The sequence below is a fragment of the Pterocles gutturalis genome, unplaced genomic scaffold (assembly GCF_000699245.1).
Source record: "Pterocles gutturalis isolate BGI_N339 unplaced genomic scaffold, ASM69924v1 scaffold34401, whole genome shotgun sequence".
NCBI classification, from domain to species: domain Eukaryota; kingdom Metazoa; phylum Chordata; class Aves; order Pterocliformes; family Pteroclidae; genus Pterocles; species Pterocles gutturalis.
In genome coordinates this window covers 22-20,644 of record NW_010106635.1, presented here as the reverse complement: position 1 = coordinate 20,644, position 20,623 = coordinate 22, and the positions used below count along the sequence as shown (strand labels likewise).

Below are 20,623 nucleotides of genomic sequence, written 5' to 3'. Positions count from 1 at the left end.
CAGAGCCACAAAGATGATTAAGGGAATGGAGCATCTCCCTTATGAGGAAAGGCTGAGGGAGCTGGGTCTCTTTAGTTTGGAAAAGAGGAGACTGAGGGGTGACCTAATCAATGTTTATAAATACGTAAAGGGTGAGTGTCAGGAGGATGGAGCCAGGCTCTTCTCTGTGACATCCAGTGACAGGACAAGGGGCAATGGGTGCAAGCTGGAACATAGGAGGTTCCACTTGAATATGAGAATAAACTTCTTTACAGTCAGGGTGTCAGAGTACTAGAACAGGCTGCCCAGAGAGGTTGTGGAGTTTCCTTCTCTGGAGACATTCAAAGCCCGCCTGGATGCGTTCCTGTGTGATCTGATCTAGGTGTTCTTGCTCCGGCAGGGGGATTGGACTAGATGATCTTTTGAGGTCCCTTCCAATCCCTAACATTCTGTGATTCTGTGATTCTGTGAAGAAAATCAATCTACATGTTAAACAGGATATGTTTTGACTTGTTAGAGTCAGGAATTGTATTTGACAAGTTTTCTTTCCTCCATTATGCATTATGTACCTTCCTACACACATGTACACGCAAGTTATTAATGGAAAAAAATATATCGTATGAAAACACTTGCAAATATATTCTAGAAGATTTATTTCAAATAGTTTCTAAATCTGACATATGAGCAAAGTGTATGAAGCATGATCTTCGAGCAATATGAAACTGTCATGGAAGTTATATTTGGACCTACTTCAGTAGATCAGCAGATCAGCAGATTATGATTTGAAACTGATATTCACATAATGAGATATTACTATATAATGAGTAGTACTAGTAATTCAGAATTCACTATTTTAAATAGAATAGCAAGACCTAAAATTTTCCAGGGATGGCATGAAGGAAACTAGTCATTCATAATAACAATTATGAAAATAATACCCTGTTAAAATATTAAATACTACTTTTTCATGAACAAGTAATAAAATTATCATCTAGGTCCCAAAACCTAGTTATCGATAACATAACCCAAAAGTTAACAGTTCCATTTGTTCCTAAGTTGAGTGTTTACCAGTAGCATCAGACATGCTATTTTAAAAGAAAACCAAACCACCTTCAAAACATTTTTCTGGCTTTAAAATTAAATAAAATTTGCAAAACAGAACTGATTAATTCCAATACAATCAGCAGATATGTATTTATAAGGTTTTATATATCCCTGAGTAATATGCCAGAAAAAGATATTACTATGTTATAAAAAACACAAATTAACTCAAAGGTACATGATAGAATTAGAATCAATTATTTTCAATCACAAACACAAGAAAAATAGTAGAATGTAAACTTGACGAATGAACAATAGCATTCCCTCCCTAGAAGACTGGTTTCTCAAAATAGTTAGCACTGAAATTCAATACACAAATTTTAAGGCCAGAAAAAAAGAAAAGAGATTCACAGCAAAATATATACATGGCTGTTATCAATGACAAACACATAATGCTTGCTGTAGAGAAAAGTCAATGCTTCAGTCAACTAACTGAAATATTGAAGCCAGCACAATCATTGTTCTCCTAGGACTACTAGGCATACAGTAGAAACAAACGCTCACATGATCTAGAGAAATCATCCAGATTTACTATGAAAAATGAGAAATCCTGAAACATCACTCACTGGCATAGTTCAGAGCCTTATATCTCCCAACAACAGATAAGGAAACTCAAGTATTGTCAGCAAAAGTGTTCTGGGCATTGGCACCAAAGTTACCAAGTACAGAATGTTCAGAAATAGAATTATGACCTTTCAAAAAGAAAATACAATAATTTTACAAATACTGAAAATTATTCTGAAGCTAATTAAGCAGTATTTTTTTTAAAGTTGACTTTATAAAAGTGTTACTTTATAACTTTTCTTGAATTGATTCATGAAACTTTGCATGATGATCAGAGAAGCTACTTATAAATAAAAAAAATACAGATTAGTAACACTATGGCACTAAAGGGTTTTTAGCACTTCTTCCCAGAAGGACTTTGTCACATTTTCAACATTATTCTTTATTGTGAATACCACATTGCTTACCTTGCGTGGTTGAAAGTCATACTTCACACAGTGCTGGAAACCTTTGCCTTTTGACTTCAGTGATGTAACTATTAAGCAGTTGCCAACAAAATGAGCAGAATACCCAACACCTTTGCTAGTGCGGAAACTGAAAAGAAAGAATTATTAACAAAATTGGAAAAAGGGGAATTTCTATACAATAAAATAAGGTCCAAATACTACTTTAAATTGCCATGAGAAAGAAAAGAAATCAGTATCTGCAATGGTGAACTTAATTTCCTTTATATCCTCTCTCCCCACCATTTCTTTGGGGAGAGCTACTAACCTTCATCACTAACTTGATCCAGGCTACATTCTAAAATGAAGCTTTAACAATCTGAGTTGCGGATTTATTTTCATTTGTCAAACTGATAAAGCACTGCAATTTTAACAAAGTTTAGTAAGCACTTCCAGCTTTCCTTTGACAAATACCATAAGAACACATAATACAGAAAGCTCATACATTTCTCTACTTATATTTGAAAACAAAAGCATTGTAAAGAGAAATTCTGGACTTCTTAAAAGACATTTTGCAAAGGCAACTGGTGGAAATTCATGAATGACATTACACAGAGCATTTTTAAAAAGGTAAGTCCATATCTACAGCTATGTCACTTATTCCCTTCTGAAAAGCTAAGTACAATAAAGAGGAGACTGCTATCATTAATATGGAGAACACTTTATACAGCTTTTAGTCTATTTTTTTTTAACTCATTACCAGTCAGGTTATAAAAATAACCAACAGCTGAAATACAACGTCTAAATGGCGAACTTCATCCATAAGTTCTTAAACAAAGCTTTTAGAGTATAAGAAACAAAGACACGACTAATTTTGAACATTTGTATATACTCCTGTAGTCCACTAATTTCTCATTTCCTTAATGCAGGAGACTTATAAAATACTTTCACATTTTATAATAATGATGTTTTAAATGGTTTCACTGTTGTAACATTTTCATCAAACACTTTTACTAGGTTTTTCATAGTAACATTAAGAGGTGAAAGGCACATGCAAATACCAAGTCCAGATTTATTCTTAATAGGTGATGAAACCTACATCTCTCATCTACCATACTATATAAATACAGTCCTGATTTTAATATGCAGAAAAAATGTATAGTTATAGACCTAATTCCATCTTCAGAAACTTACAGTTAAATCTGTATGTGTACATTAATGAAAGAGAGAAATAGATTTTCCTCTTTCCTCACTGTCAAAAATATAGCTGACAAACCACGACCTTCTGAAAAAAAGAAACACCTTACAAGATAGGCGGTGTGACACTGAGGTGGCCCAAGTTTAGATGTTCTTCTTCTATGAAGGAATTTTTGAAGCAGGACAAAAAGAGACATTCAAATTCTCAAATTCTAGAAGGACACTTCTGTTATAATTATTTAGAATGCTTCTATTAAATGTGAAAAACAGAGTGATCAGGATAAACAGAACAGGAGTAATAACATCTATAGATGACTCTTCTCCACCTCAGTAGGTCCTTGCACAGAGGTCCTTACTTCCAGTCTTGATTTCAGTCATTTTAAGAGTTGCAGCCTACTATTCTTCATGATCTCTGGTCATCAAGGTCGTTCTGTTGGCCTTGAGGCATGGCTTGGTTTGCTCTTTCCTTTTAGCAACCTGTTAATGTGTTTCTGAAGCTTTATTTTCTCAAATTCAAGCTGTGGTTTCCTCATTCTCTTACCTGCCCCTACATGTCATAGACAATTCTCTCTCCCCTCAAGCTGCTGTGCTGGAAAGGAGCATTATTCCCTGCCATGGCCTGTTGTACAGGCTTCCATACAATCCTCTTTAAATAAAGCCAAGATATAATCTAAGAATGAAGACAACAATTATATACTGTCCATCACTGACTTCAACAGTGAAGACAATTTATAACACTGCCATTCTCCTACGTCTTCTGAGGACTATTTTTAACATAGATTATTTCAATTATATGTTTTCCACAATGACCCTATAAACAGCTATACCCCACAACGAGAAGAACAGAGAACAGCCTCATGGGAGAACATTACTCATATACGTATATAACCTGCATTACCCATATACACAAATCACCTGCACAACCACAGTACTGAATTTTGTACAACAACATGAAGGTTAAAAATACATCTTAAAAGCTTAAAATACAGCTTTTCCAAAAATAACAACTGAATGTGTTGTGGGCTAGTCTGAAACTTTGATTTACCTCCTTGGGGCTTTATGCCATTCAAATAACTTTTCACCAGGTAGCTGCATCTCTGATAATGCCAAATTTGTTTCTCAGAGATATAAGTCATCTATACAAGGCAAAATGGTTCTGGGTAACAGAATTCTATTCTGAAGGATATTGAAAAAAATACACAGATTCACTCACTACGTTCTGACACATGGTGTAGTATTATTTGATTACAGATGTCAAATAAAATGTGTTGATTCTTTTTAAATTACCAACAGCCAATCATTGTAAATACCATCATGTTTTTACCCGATAAAACATAATTAAAGTTGTGTAAAATGCAACCTACTACCTTGAACAGGACCTAGTAAAGGTATTGGTATTCACTGAGAACACTCCATAAAAAAACAAAAACAACGAAAAAACCCCCAAAAATGAATGTCTCTTGAAGAAATGTCTGCACCTTTAAAAATTTTCCCTTTCTTATCCCCCCCGCTGCTCCTCCCCCAAGTTACCGGGCTGATTTTGTCACCATTATGGTCAAACTGAACTGTTCCTGAAATTTTAAACACCGAATTGTCTTTACATGTGTAACCTCCTTGAATTCAGCATATGAATACAAGAAAGCAATTGCATAATGAAAAAATAGCTCATTTCTTAGTAGGACTCTTCATCTTGGAATAGAATGACTGATTTTCTAAACATGAAGCTTAGCCAAGATTTTATTTTTTTTCCCTAATGAATTAGCATTCTAATACAACAGTAGCTGAGAAATTGAGAACTCAAATATGTTCTGTGTTTATCTCAACATTATAATATACAGATTATGTTTATCTCCACATTTTATTTCTTGCCTAAAGTAGGCTAGGACTGGTCTCTAGGATACTGCACAGAAATTCTCTTACCAGATACCTACACATGCAGAACTTGACACATCCAAAGATGAAAAATGCACAGAGACAACAAGAGCAGTACTGTCAACACCCATATGGTTTTATGAGCCTTTAACCACCTCCCATAGCAGCTGGTATACACTTTTACTACAGATGGCTCATAAAACCCTTATAGTTGTGTTTCATTTCAGCCAGTTTCCCAAAGCAGCTACTGGATGTCATTACACTTCAATAGCAGGTAACCATTCTTCCATCCACTGGTGACACTGCCTAGTGACTTCATTTTTTTTAGCTTAGGATTTTACAAGCAATTTAACATATGATCATAGTACTGATATTGAGAAGATATTAATCCATGCTTGCCTGAAGGAAAAACAAAAAGCTTTATTTTCAACTAACTTTCTAACTTTGGAATTCCATTATGTGCTTTTGCAATGGTTCTGCATTATCTCTCTTATTATTAGCTGTAGAGAAGGACTGAAAAGTCTAGATGGCTTGCTTTGTGGGTTTTTTTTGTTTCTTTGTTTGTTTTCTTCTCCCTACATCAGTAAAAATAAAGTTTAGACTGCTCTTTCGGAAGTTTTAGCTATTCTTTTCTTAAACAGTTGTAGAAGGACTTGGATGTTTTAAGGAGAAAAAGCAACAATTATGACAATCCAGACTCAGTTCACCCTCTAATTCCTTTACAGAGCCAAATACACAATTTGAAAGAAACCATCTCTTAAAACAAACAAACAAACAAAACACAAAAAAGTCCACTAAAAACCCAGCCTTAATATCTGGATTGCCTGTATCTATCTAATTGCTTGTATCTAATTCTAAGACCTTACTTAGAAGTAATGTCACCTCATCTCCTTTTTTAGCAGAAACAAGCACAGAGGTTTAGAGGATGGAGACTTCACAGTTGAATGTGCTTAGGGTTAGCCCTAAAGTCTTATATTTCCACTGTCTTTATGACAAAGAATCTACACCTCAATTTTGAGGAAACATTTACAATTATCTACTAGACTGTGATGATATTATTATATGGTGTTTTATTATAATTGTGATAGTTAAAGTAACCATATTATTGTGTCTAAAAGTTTGAATTTTCCTGTTTTGCTGTCTACCCACTAGATCTCAGATTAAACAATCCATCAACATCATATCTGGCATAAATTCTGAAAATACAAGTCAAGAGCATCCATAATCCCTTTTTTTTTTTTTTTTCTTGGAAGGTTTCATTATAAAATGTGTTCATTCCAGAGTCTTCTCTGAATAGTACTGATTTTTTTCCATAGCCTCTTAGAAGAAGTAGCAATTCTTAACTGTAAATTCCAGCAATGCTTTTGCGAAGATTTCAGGAAGTGATCACACCACCTTTACTCTCTTCTCTGTTTGTTCAGACTATTCTTGAAAAGATCACCTTAGGTCTTTCAGCTAGAGCAATGAAAAGGCACTTCATGGTTCAGTTAGTTACCCTACAATAACCCTTAACATCCTTCTGTAATTACTGCTTTCTAATACATAACTACTAAGCATGGCACCCATCACTCACTGCGAGGTGTATGACATTGGTTTCCTTATACTAAAATTTGTGCTACAGAATTCTGAATCTTATCATTTGAACCTGACTTCTCTGCAACAAAGCTTTCTCTTTATTGTTATTTATCATCCATGCAAATGTCAAAATCTAATTTTCTTCCAGGATTGTCACACTCATTTTGTAACTGGTAAGAAAGCTACAATACTGTTCTATGAGTCTATGATTCTGTGATTCAACGATTCTACGTAAAATTCCTGTATGCATGTTCTATCCTATAAATGCATTTGTTATTGTCCTTGACAGACTGAAAAATAAATAAAATATAGATCATACTAATAAAGATAGCTACAACCTACAGCTTGAAAAATCTCCATGGTAAAATAACTGTAGCACTTAGCAGAATCAAAGAAACATATAATGGTTAGGGTTGGAAGGGACCATCTAGAGATCATCTAGTTCCAACCTCCCCACTATAGGCAGGGACACCTTCCACTAGACCAGGTTGCTCAAAGCCTCATCCAGCCTGGCCTTGAACACCTCCAGGGATGGGGCATTCACAACTTCTCTGGGCAACCTGTTCCAATGTCTCACCACCCTCACAGTAAAAATTTTCTTCCTAATATCTAATCTAAATCTGCCCTCTTCCAGTTTAAACCCATTACCCCTCATCCTGTCGCTACATGTCTTTGTAAAAAGTCCCTCCCCATCTCTCCTGCAGGCCCCCATTAGGTACTGGAAGGCCACTAAAATGTCCCCCCGGAGCCTTCTCTTCTCCAGGCTGAACACCCCCAGCTCTCTCAGCCTGTCCTCATAGGGGAGGTGCTCCAGCCCTCTGATGATCTTTGTGGCCCTCCTCTGGACTCACTTCAACAGCTCAATATCCTTCTTGTGTTGGTGGGCCCAGACCTGGATGCAATATTCCAGGTGGGTCTCACCAAAGTGGAGGAGAGGGGCAGAATCACTTCCCTCGACCTGCTGGCTATGCTTCTCTTGATGCAGCCTAGGATCCGGTTGGCCTTCTGGGCCGTGAGCGCACACTGCCGGTTCATGTTCAGTTTTTCATCTACTGACACCCCCCAAAATCCTTCTCCTTAGGGCTGCACTCAAGTCATTCTCCAGCCATCCTGTATTTGTGCTTGGGATTGCCTCGACCCATGTGCTGGACCTTGCACTTGGCCTTGTTGAACTTCATGAGGTTGGCATAGGCCCACCTCTCAAGCCTGTCCAGGTCCCTCTGGATGGCAACCCTTCCCTCCAGTGTGTTGACTGCACTGCACCACACAGCTTGGTGTCATCAGCAAACTTGCTGAGGTTGCACTCAATCCCACTGTCCATGTTGCCAGCAAAGATGTTAAATAGCACCGGTCCCAGTACTGATCCCTGAGGAACGCCACTCGTCACATTGAACACCACTCAATCACATTGAACGCCACTCAATGGACATTGAGCCATTGACTGCAACTCTCTGAGTGCACTGAGTGCACAACTCTCTGAGTGCATTTGTCCACTAGGATGTTGTGTGGGACAGTGTCAAAACACTTTGCAGAGTCCAGGTAGATAACATCTTTAAAGGACATCTTCCATGTGTCAGAAAAAGGACACACGGAAAAATGTTATCTCAGATGGCAATTCAGAGAAAATGTCTTATTTGTTTTCTTCAGAATAAACCTAAATTATTTTTAATCAGATATTTGTTCCTTAAAAAATATGAATTATTTTCATTTTCTGAGTAAATGCACAGTAAGATTTTTACGTAATGATAGTACAAGTACCTTCCTGAAACCATATCTACTGGTCTTCTCTTCAGCTGACTACTAACAACTTCTGCTCTTTAGACTGCTTGGAATGACTACAAAGTGAGAAATGTTACTTTTGTTTGCTTCCTTCCTTGTGGTACTCCTGTATCCTGAGCTGATAAAACTTGATAGATCTTGCTTATGTCCAATCCTCACCTGTCTGCACAGCTGATTCACAGTTTTAAGAATATGAGAAAAGGTAAGCATACTAAATAGCAAATACGTAAGAATGAAGAAGTGCTAAAGAAAATACCGGCATCCCTGACACAACAGAAGGTTCCTTATTTTCCTCATTCCTTTTTCCTTCAGCTACGACAACTATATTTGAGCAGACACATGATTAATTTCTGAAGTGAAAAAAAAATTAATGATTGACCAACAGAATAAACATTTTTACTTTTATAACATAATTTCTAAAGATCAATGGGCTTTAATAAGGATACAACTGTTTCTATTTTTATCACAACAGCAAACCTAAGTAAACTAAAATTGTCTCTCCTGCAGTTAATCTATCAGGAAATATAGCTTTCCTTTTGGGAACAGGTGATCAATGAGCCATTTCTATATTCACAGACCAACTTTCTATTACCTCTATCTAATGTGCAAACAGTGTGCTCTGAGTCCAACAGATTTGTTTTATAGTACTAATATCAGCTGAGAATCTTAAACACAAAAGAGAAAATATGACAACATTCTCAGCTTACAGCTCTAAGAAATCATCTATTTTAAAATTGCTGAAGAAATCACCACATTATATTTCACGGTTTACCTACAACGTACAATGTCTTGCATCCATGGATTTATAAATTTTACAGCAAAAAAGGACAGATGACTTGTTAAGGTATTTTGGGGAAAAAAAGCATGTCAAACTAAAAACAATGAGAAGGGCTCATGGTTAAGGAAGCCAAAACAAACCATAACTGCATCATTATAAGTTACTTACCAGTAGAGATAGGGTTTATCCTTATCTACATTGATATTATTTAGCGGATCCATACGAAACCAGGTGTTAAGAGTAAACCCATTTTGATAAGGCCACTTAGCAATAGGAGGCAATGCAATTGCCTGGGGGAAAGAAAAAAAAAAAAAGAAGAAAACAGAAAGTCAAAAAAAATATTTTTTTGAGACGAATTGTTAAAAGGAGTGCCTTTCTAAAATCCTGTCATTCTAGATCTGCAGATTTGATCTAACTTTCAAATATTAAAGAATATAAAAAACCTTCAAATAGAGATTTGGCATATATACATCAGTTTTCAATCTATTTTAAACTACTTCAATTTTTAACTACATAAATTCTACCAATAGAGAAAATGAAATTAAATTTGTGAATTGGTAATATTAAGAGAAAAAAAGAGAAAAAATATTTCTGCAGAAATTAAACTATAAATTCAGCTTCATTAAGTATTAATCTCAATAGACTTAAAGATCATATTAATCTCAACAGCTAGTACACTAGAGATTCACTGCTAAAACTGCAGTACAAAAAAAGGTTGTTCTCTGAGATTTAAGAGCACTATGGGTTTTTTTTCCCCTAAAAACAGTAAGGTAAGAGACTAAAAATCTTACCCTCACTCTCAGTTAAATACATTAATAGTAAGGCACAGCCTAGGAAGAAATTTGACTTTTCAGTATTTTATTTTTCTGGGCTGAAACTGATGAAGAGGTTTCAGAGAATTCTTTATCCCTGGGCAAGGCCCTGAATACCTGATCTAACTTTGAAGTTAGGCACACTTTAGGGAGGAAATCTGACAAGTTGAACTTCAGAGGTCACTTACTAAGTTTTTCTATGATACCACTAAAAGATAAAATATTTCTTCCCCTTATTAGGATAACTATACACAAAATGAAGTAATCAAGAATTTTCTACAAATTAAATGTTTGTAATAATTTAGAGATTACTGTAGTAAGCATACATTACAATAAATTCCTTCTCCCTCCATCAGATAAAATATAGACTATCTTACACAAAAGTCATTAAGGAATAATAGCCCTCAATACTAGTTCTTGTAATACTTTGTATAATTAAATAATTAAATAATTCTTTGTATACTAAAGCAAGGCAGAACAAAATCATTTTCTAAGTGTATTTAACTGATATTTTTCAGCTTCAGAAAGATAATTTAATCTCTTACTACACTTTAAAATAATAAAGGCTAGTTAATTAGTCCTGGCACTGATGGGATTGTGTTCTTATCACTGATACCGACTAAGCACTGGCACAGGTAGCCCAGAGAGTTTGTGAAGTCTCCAACCTTGGAGATGCTCAAAAGCCATCTGAACATGGTCCTGGGCATCCTCCTCTAGGTGGCCCTGCTTCAGGACAGGTTTGGTGGCCAAGATGACCTCTAGAAGTCCCTTCCAACTTCAACCCTTCTGTGATTCTGTGTGATACTTATTAGTCACAGTTGGAAATATTTTTCAGGAGTACTCAAATCTTGTACTGTCCTGATTCATACAGAAGACTACAAATTGTAGCAAACTCATTTACTGCTTAAAATGAGAACAGATACAAGTCATTTGGCAACAGAGTCACAATAACCACACTAAGATTCTATGCCAATGTAGTCAAGTACGTAAAAAAACAGTACAGACTGGGACTGACTTTTCATTATTTTTATATGCAAGGCAATTGCTGAAAGAGTTTTAAGACCAGAAGGTAATTAAGAATGACAGGGAACTCACAGTAAATTCTATAATTAGATACAGTAATGTGCTCAGATTATGCTAGTATTTGACTAGACAAAAGAAATAACACTAGTTCTGCTACTAGCCTGGTACCAACTGCTCAGTACAAAACATTTCCAGGAACTCCTTTGGGATATCACTATGGCCTCCTGAGAGGGAGTTCCCTGCCTGAAACAGGAAAATTGCTGCTTGATGAAAAACAGGAACAACACCCGGGAATACTACCACCACCATAAGGTTTCCTCCTAATGGAGTGACTAATGTGCTACTTATACAGACTGGTAGAGATGTAACACGGTACTGGGAAGAGCCCTTCAGCTGTGATAGTGAAGCAGATCTCACCAGCAGATCAGCAGACTTTTGGCTTTTTCACACCACCACCGAAGTCTTGGTTATACAAGGAACATGCACCCAACTTCAAAGAGGGCTAATCTGATATTTATCATGCAAGTTAAACATTATGCTGTTTCTCTGTCTGATGTCATCACTGTGCATCACACCTGAAAATGTGAACTCGGTACTAGTAAATGAGGTCCTATCCATCCTCTTTTTTCTAATTAAGTGCTTCATTGTTTGGGTCATTTTTTAAGTAATCACTCTTGGTCCACCCTCAGAGGATGACTCCTCTCCAGAACTTCATAATGTAATCCAACATGCACTGCTCAAGAAATGTAAATGAGAAACTCATATTTCTTGATTTACAGGTGCATAGTCAATGATGAGCAGTATGTGGAACAAGACCTTAACCAAGAAAAGAGAAATGCCTATTGTGCATTTCAATCAAGAAACTTTATGACCTTGTCAAACTGTCAGTAGGAGAACATAGTTTTAAATATGATTTACAATAATTGATGCATCTCTTTGGACAGGGAGGAATATTTGAAACTCTTCCCCTACAAAACTTTTTTTGAAGCTCTAATACAAAACTAAATTTAAGAGAGACATTTCATCAGGGTTTGCCTCTGAAGCCCAGAAATGTCAAAGCAGTATGTGTCATTGTAGACATTCATATTCTGCAACACCTGTCTTGCTGCTGCATGTACTTTTAGGAGACCTTAACTGTGGTTTTAATTTAGCAGTAGCAAATGAAACTCTGTCTTTCAAAACTCAGTAATTAAACCCTTACACAATCCACCCCATGCATTTTCCTGACATATCTGTTTGTGCAGCTGAATAACAAACAGGATCAGTGAAGTGATCTGGCAAAAAATAACACAGGTGAAAACCAGTTATTTTTCAGCCAGTTTATTTCCCTGATGCAATCTATCACACTAACAGCTGTATTCAGAAAGATAAGGAGGTGGTGGTTTACTCTTGAAGAAAACTATCAGCTCTATTGAGGAAACAACAAGCAGAACAGCCCAAGAAAAGCTCCTACCACCCTTGCACTGGCATGAAAAGACAGGCATCCCAGGATTATTTCCCCTTAAAAGATTCCAGGTTCTACCATGAGCATATACAGTTCCATACCAGAATGGAACTGAACCTCAAATCTGGATTTCTCATTTTTGAAGCATTTGTATTTACTGCCTTAATAATAATATTTATAAATCTGTACACATTTGAATTTATTTGTAAGTTTTTCTGAATGTACATGCAGTGAATGGAAGAGAGAATATCCATTTGAGAAGTTTTAGAAAGGAATACAACTTCATCATGATAAGTTATCTCAAAAAGTAAAGCCAAAAGAAGACTGCATTTAAATCACTGCCTTGAGGGAAAGGAAACAGCTGATGGAGCTCAGTCAAAAAGAAAAAGATATAATAAAATTTGTGACTAAGCTCTCACTGTAAACTGTGATGACACACAGAAGCTCATGCTTACATTTTTCTCAAGCCTCTGCTTTATAAAATATCAATTATATTATTCAAATAAAATAACACTGTTCTTTGGAGTTTTCAGTTTTCACTTTTATGATCATTTCTCCAGACAAAAATCTGCTATTTGACATTCCATCCTCACAAGTGAAACTTCTCAACACAACTACCTTGCAAAACTATGGAAGGCAAGGTCTATGCTACTCAAGAATGTATTTTGCCTCTCATTCCCTTTTCAAGAATTTCCAAAAACAAATGAAAGGAAATGCAAATGAGGAGCATTTTATTTGGTCCTCAAGTTGTACTTTGTTTGAAAACTTACTGCAGCACTACAGCCTGGGAAGTTGAAAAAGGTATCGGGCCCATGTCTCTGTGGCATCTGATTAAGGACTGATAATAGTTTAACCGCATGTCTTGGCTGTGAAAACAAGAAAATTGCAGAAAAGTCAATACAACCATTTTTGTACTCTCTAGGCTACAATGGAAACTGGACGGTTTTCAAACAACACAGCAAATTAACTCCTAAGTAGTTATCAAAAATATTTCATAAATGTATGTTCTATCAAAATAAAAAAAATTTCAAGTTTATATGTCCCAGGAGACAATTTATGTTAACTTCAGGCTCTAATGGAATGACACTTAATGCTTTATCTGATCACAGCTTACCCAGATGCCATTTTCGCCTCGAAGCATGCTGAACAAAAGCTTCAACTCTTTGACAGTGATGCTGTAGCTGGCAAGAACCCCCAACATATCAACTAGAAGATCTTCAAAGGAAAATAAAGTTATTCTGAACTCTGAATTTCATTGTTTTGACAAAAAAGCTGAGAAAGTTAGTACCTTTAAAAGTAAGCGTATTCACAAATTCTAAAAATTTAACTTTAGTTGCCTTAAATATTTTACAAAGGATTTCATATTCTCATTGTCTTAGTTATTATAAAAATAAATTTACATATGCAGTTTTAGATTATGCGTCACACTTTGAACAAAATATCTGTTAAATTAATGAAGAATTAATTCTTCCCATTTCACAACATTCACCATACATTATGAACTTCTTGCTTGCTTCTTTCTGTTACATACTTTTGGGATAAGGGTTTCTTCATTCCTCTGGCATTAGTAGTTTTCAAAAATTTCTGACCTAAAAGATGCTTGACATTATTCTTTAACTTAATCACAGCACATTACACAGAGAAGTTGTATGGTTCTTACAGTTCTTCTACAGTGAAAATGTTTCCAATTTTTACCAGAACGAAAGGCCAGGAAAAACAAGCAAACAAAACACCAAAAGAACTCAAAAAAATCACAATGAGAAAACAATAGAAGACCACAATAAAAAGAAGTGATCAAAATTGCTTGTGAATTTTTGTAATACAGCTTCACTAAAACATTTCAAAACCCATAAACTTTTAAAGTAGTATCATTACATAGCCTGCCTTTGAATGACTATCGAGTTTAAAATTACTGCTAGTGTTTGGATCTTTATTTTAAAACACTGAATTCCATTTTAAGGGATGCTGGATCTTGCCTTATACTCCACGCTTCCTTCTGGAACAAAATGCATTACTAAGAATTGCTACTTCCTCTAGCAGGAGGAAAAAACCATTTGCTTATCTTCACAGATGTGGCATAAGAAATTTAATTCAGAGATCAAGCAGTGAATTAAAGAGTTTCCAAAACAAAGAAGCTCTGACACAACAGAATCAGCATTAACAAACTTTTTTCAGTCTGCTCAACAGTAAGAAAATTCCCCCCATAAAATTTGTAGAAGGCATGAATAAGCTTATATCTTACTTGCAGGACTACATACTCTCCCTGTTCACTAGTGAAAGGATGACTCTTAGAGGTGCTGACAAAGAGTAGTCTTAAAAAGCGTACATCCTTTTCAAGGACATTTTACATTCACATTTTGTTTTAAAACAAATTTTCTCTCTGCAAATCCCTACAGATGTGTTTTTGAGTAAAATCACCAATATCTATTTAACTTGTTCCACCACAAAACCAACCTCTGGTCCTCAGTAAGCAAAATGCATGTGTGAAGAATGAAATATCATTTAATTTACAGGAGACATAATAAGCTGTCGAGTGAGTGAAATTGCATGTCAGGAAAGGCAAAAGAAAAACTGTAACTTACAGATATTTTCACCATAAGATCTGAATATATTTCTAATGTTCAAATACGGACTTTTTCTTTCCTGTTTCTTTAAAGGAAGAGTTTATTTAATCTTCCCTTTAAAATTAGTGTCACATTATATTTGTGACAGAATTTCTTAAGGGAAAGCAAAATAAAGCTTAGAAAACTAAAACCTCTTGTTTTTTATAATGGTGAATTCTATGACTCAGCTCCTTCTCTAGTACCTGCAAGCATCTGCCCCCTTCACTGCACAGTCTCCAGGCTGCAATGTGAAGCTGGCAGTGATTGCACATATTGTACGTGATCAGAAACTGAGAACAGTAACACACTGAAAACTCAGAACGGGAAATCAGCATAAGTGAATACTAATCTTTGGCTGAGAATTTCACAGTTCTTATTTTGTAGACTAAGGTTGCTTTTTAAATCAAGCTACTTCAAATTTTGCTTCCTGTACACAGAGAAAGTGTTGTGCAGAAGCAAAGCTGTTTGGTGAAAATCAGAACACTATTAAAAAAAATCTTCTAACATAGAATCTGCTAACATAGATGACAACAGTGTAAATTAATACAGTCAAACAGAGAAATGATTGGCAGGTTATTAAAATTACTGAAGATGTGCTTCTTTGTTTCATTGTTATAGCCCTGTACTACCTTATGGCACAAAAAATGTCTTACTTCTACTGAAGATGTTGATAACGCACAGGCATTAGAAATGCATATTTATAAGTAAAGAATAAAACATTGATGGAGAGAAATAAATGTAAGCTCACTAACAATGTAATTGGGTAAAACAAAGACCTGAAAGACTGAAGCCCAGTAAGTAACAAGTAAAAAGAAAGCAAAGAACATCTGTGGAAGTCAAAGCACTTAATGATAATTAAAAATATTGCTGTAAACACCTCTAAAGAAGGTTTGTTTCTTGTTTCAATATAACATGTCTGAAAAAGAACTGTACTCTATTACATAACTTTATTCATACTTATTAGAAATCTCATCTAAAAGGGTCAGTACACATCTGGTTTATAAATCCTAATAATCCACTCATCTATAAATGGACAAAGATCACAAAACACACTACAACTGGATTCTTTTTATCTTTACTTCTTTTTTTATATTAAATAAAATGACATATATAACTGGTATCTATGATCTCATTTCGGAAACAAGATTGTGTAAAATAAGTCCAGAAGGAGAAAATAGGCACCGTTTCTCATTTTTAATGCATTTGCAAAATGCACTGAATACAACAGATTTTATTTCTGTTAATGGCACCTTCTGACTACTTTCATAGTAGGCAGCTTATAAACCTTGAAGGAATACTTAATTCAGTCATTTAATACAAAAATTCAATGGCAAAAGAGCCTGCCTGTCTTTTAAGTAACAATGAGCATATATCAAAATAAATGGTATGGCATTAAATTTAGAAGACATATTAAACAGCACTGGAAACACAACTTCAGGAAAACAACCCTCATGCCTCCTTAACCTTTTAATAACAGACAGCCATGAAATTGCGAATTTTTAACTGTTGGTGAAGCAAATTAATTTCTACAGGCTGGAAATAGAGAATGTGATAATTTTGCTGTTTTTCTTATGGAACCAGTTCAAAGAGAAATGCTTGTTAACAGTTCACTAATGACAGTCAAAAATAATATTTTTGCTTAAAAACTAGGAACCATTTCAGTGCTTAAGAATTCAGTTCCACCAATTTTGGAACAACTGCCTACAGCGTCACAACAGAACTGTGGGACATAAAATGGGGCTCAAGGTAGACATAACCACTCTGTACAAGTTCAGGCTACTTTCTCATCCACCATTCAGACTTCTCTGAAGGTACTACAGTCACACTATCCCAAAGAGTCTCTCATAGCAGATGACCTGCTTCACTACTCATCACCTGTAAACAGAAAACTGTAAAAAGTGAATCTCTCAAGGAAGATCGTGTGCAGCTGATTAAAAAAAAAAAGTCCCAATTGCCAATGCAAATATTTCAGTAATCTGTTCCCCTTAACCACTCATAAAATGGCTGACCATCCCCTATCTTAGTATAACAGATTATCACAGCACAAAGATGACTTCTGACAGGTGATGTTTCTGGAACGCAAATTGGAATACAAGTGGCAATGATCCCACTTGTATTGCAACTGAGTCTTTCACAGTGATTAAGCTTGAATCTGCAAAATCTCAAGAAGTGAGATGCTTAAAGTGCTGAGAAGCCTCATGAATCTGATAGTCTTCATCTAAACAGACAGACAAGTTCTTCTCACTGCAAAAGATGGGGTATATGTTTACTTGCTGTTGTCTTACTTTCATAAAACCAGAGAAGAGTGTTTTCAGACTTAAGAGTGGTCCTGAAAGCATGCTGTCAGAACATAAAACAGATATTATGCCTGTCTTGTCTATTTAAAACTTATCTAGGTCTAATCACAGCATTTTACACAGGAAAAAAAAAAAAAAAAAAAAGTGAGATGACCTAAAACCAAACAAACAAGTCCAAAACCAAACAAATAAAAATTCAGAAAACCTGTACCCATTACAGGTGATAAAAGCCCGTTGCAAAACATTGGGCTGACAGAATATTAGTAACTGTTTCGGGAAGTGGTACTATCTTCCTTGGAGTAAGCACTAACACAGCTCTTGTTCAAAGCATCCTCCTTTAATGTTAAAAATAATTTTGCCACAAAATTTCTTCTTCTCTGGGTTTGGAAAGTTCATAGAAATATTTGGGGCAAAGCAGTTCTACAGTCATCTGCTGTCAATTGTGACTGCAACATCTGCATAGCAGATTAGGGAACACAAATATTGCATTAGTTGTCACTGATTTCATCAAGCGCCTACTACTGAACTAGTTATTACATGACCAGATTTATTACTTCTGACTTATTATTAACATTGTTGCCATTTATAAAAGTGTGGTGAGGTGCTTGCAGAAATCAAGAGATAAAAGCAAAATAATGAATGTGGTTGCTTCCATGTCTTTCTTAGAAAAATCCTCAAAAAACCCCACATTCTCATCTATTTACAGTTACCAGAGAAAGACTCTACAAAGCAAAGCATGATTCTGTTAAATCCCTGCTCATAATATATAGAGGACTATTCAGATATTTTGACACCCACTGGAGAACTAAAATGCCATCAGAATTCCTATTTTCAGTCTTGATTTTAAATTAAATATGCACTCTCCTTATCCATGTAAACATACAGAAGAGCGAGTTTACTGAAGTTTTTCTGTGGAAGGTCTCTTTCTGAAGTACTGTGTGAACCCTCTCAGAAAAAGATTAATGGGGCAGAGGCTCCATTATTTTTTTTATTAACATACTACTCCTGGTTTATATTAATAGTTGTAAATTCAGAGTGATTTTTCAATTCCTAAAGGCTCCTAGAAGCCAGATCCTATATTATTGATTTCTGACTTCTACAATTAGTTATGCATTTTAAAAAATTTCTCTCTAATGGGGACATCATTGCAGTTATACATGCCAAATACCGAAGTTCTATTTAGGGGTGCTCAAATCGGACAAATTTTATTCGTATGTTTACCGATGTAAGCACATTATTTCCATGAGTGAAACCCTGCAAAACTCCAAGACAGAAATGTTTGTTTTCATCAGCTAATGTCTTATATTTAACATCAAATAAAACAGTATCTTTGCCCTTATACTATTCTGACATATTTACAAGTCCTGCAAAACAAACATACTCGGTGGAAAGCATTAGTTTGCGAACCTATTGGTCTGTTATACTTCACTATGAATCTCGCAGCCCAATATTTAGCGTAACACTTCTGGTTTTAGCATTTACACATAATTTCTAATCGACAAGGCGTTCACTAAGACTTGCCTTGAAATACAGAATGTAGCTTTTTCAAATACTTAATATTACTGACACATTTATACTGAAAAAAAGCCAAGGACAAAACCACTCCTGAATAATCTGGTTATCACCCCACCATTATCCTCCTCTTATTTCTGGTCTGAAACCCTTGCTGGTTTACTGCTCCACAAAGCCTATATATGCATCAGGAATTAGATCACCAACAAAAATCTTAGAATCATGGATGACAAACCTATTCAATCTTTCAATAACGCCTCACAATTTAAGTAACCTATTATCAGTCCCAAATTATATAAAAACTAAGAACTACTCTCACATGAGTTGAAAGAAACTGCTTGGCTTAAGCTTCTCCCCAAGAAAAATAAGTAAATAAATACTAATCATACACAGCTCTCAGATGACATATTTGAATGTGACAACCAAACCTGCTTCTCTAACCAAGTAATTCAGGATTACAATCTGTTGCCTACTACTGAGAGGATCTAGTATGGAATAACAATCTCCTTCAAAAGTTCTCTCTCTGAAAATCTTAACTGTGCAACAACTTCATCACTTGTTTTCAATAAGTGAACAAAGTAAGCTGGTTTTTTTATGCTGTAAAAAAATTATAGGACATTAAAAACCACAAGTATAAAAAACAAAGAGATATTACAGGGAGCACAGCTATACATTATGAAATGATTGTTTAATCTAATCCAAATGTCTCGCATTCAAATCTATGAATAATTTCTGATAAATTTCTCATAATTTCTGATAAATTTCTCATAATTTTTGAAGGGGATCACAATAACAATTCTAACACCTGAATAATTCAAAATGATCAATGCACTTAAAAACTAAAATATTACCTTGTCAGTTAAGAAGCCTAACAGGTACTGTTCTTAACTGTGTTCAAAATTGGGGTTTTTTTGTCACTAAGACAACACTATCTTCTCAGATTAATTAACAGGCAGTTATTTTAAACAATGTATCTACATATATTTTAAACTTCAAATATATTTTTGTCATTTTTCTGATATTGGCAAAAAAGTACTTCTGACTCAAACAGTACTAACCAAAATATATTAAGTAAAAACCAAGGCATCCAACCCCCTTCCATAATCACAAAAGATTGACAGTTCAAGAATGCAATTTTTTACCAGTTGGCAATTTATACCTGCAATCATGTCGTCCACAGTACTCATCTTCAGCAGTACCTGTTCAATTAAGCCAACTTCTGTGCTAGTCTGTAAATTACGGACACTTTTACGTAGAATTGCTGTGAACATACTCCAGATTTCTGCTTGGCACGTTACATCACAGTGCTCCAAAAGGTCTGACATGCACGTAATGCTCTCTGCATCCTGGATTATAAAGTTCATCTCCAGATCAAATTCACCACCAACCAGCTACAAAAGAAAACAAGACCAGTGTTACAATGTGAAATACATAGTTTAGCATCTTTCATATCTTCATTGTGACCAACACTGAATATTTTTTGCACGACAAGACAGGTAATTTTGATAAGACAAACTCACAGCTAGGATCTCTAAGACAGCAAATTAACAATCATGCTATGCAAAACATAGCTTGTACAAAATGTACACACTAACATAATAAAATATTACCTTCAATTTTTTCATAGCTCAATACAACATTTTCATAAAATAAATCAAAAGATATTTGAAATATCCCTTCCTATAAAGTAAATGAAATGGTGTC

The 20,623-nt window shown here is 35.2% G+C and overlaps 1 protein-coding gene across 1 annotated transcript; it reads right to left on the bottom strand.

Moving 5' to 3' along the window:
- Window positions 1-2,051: 2,051 nt before the first annotated feature.
- On the bottom strand, window positions 2,052-20,310 carry LOC104472263 (neurobeachin-like; the record flags this gene model as incomplete). Its single annotated transcript, XM_010087853.1, has 5 exons — window positions 2,052-2,178; window positions 9,397-9,518; window positions 13,278-13,373; window positions 13,622-13,722; window positions 20,079-20,310. Coding segments are annotated over 5 exons (678 nt in total), but the record flags the coding sequence as incomplete, so codon positions are not given.
- Window positions 20,311-20,623: the final 313 nt, after the last annotated feature.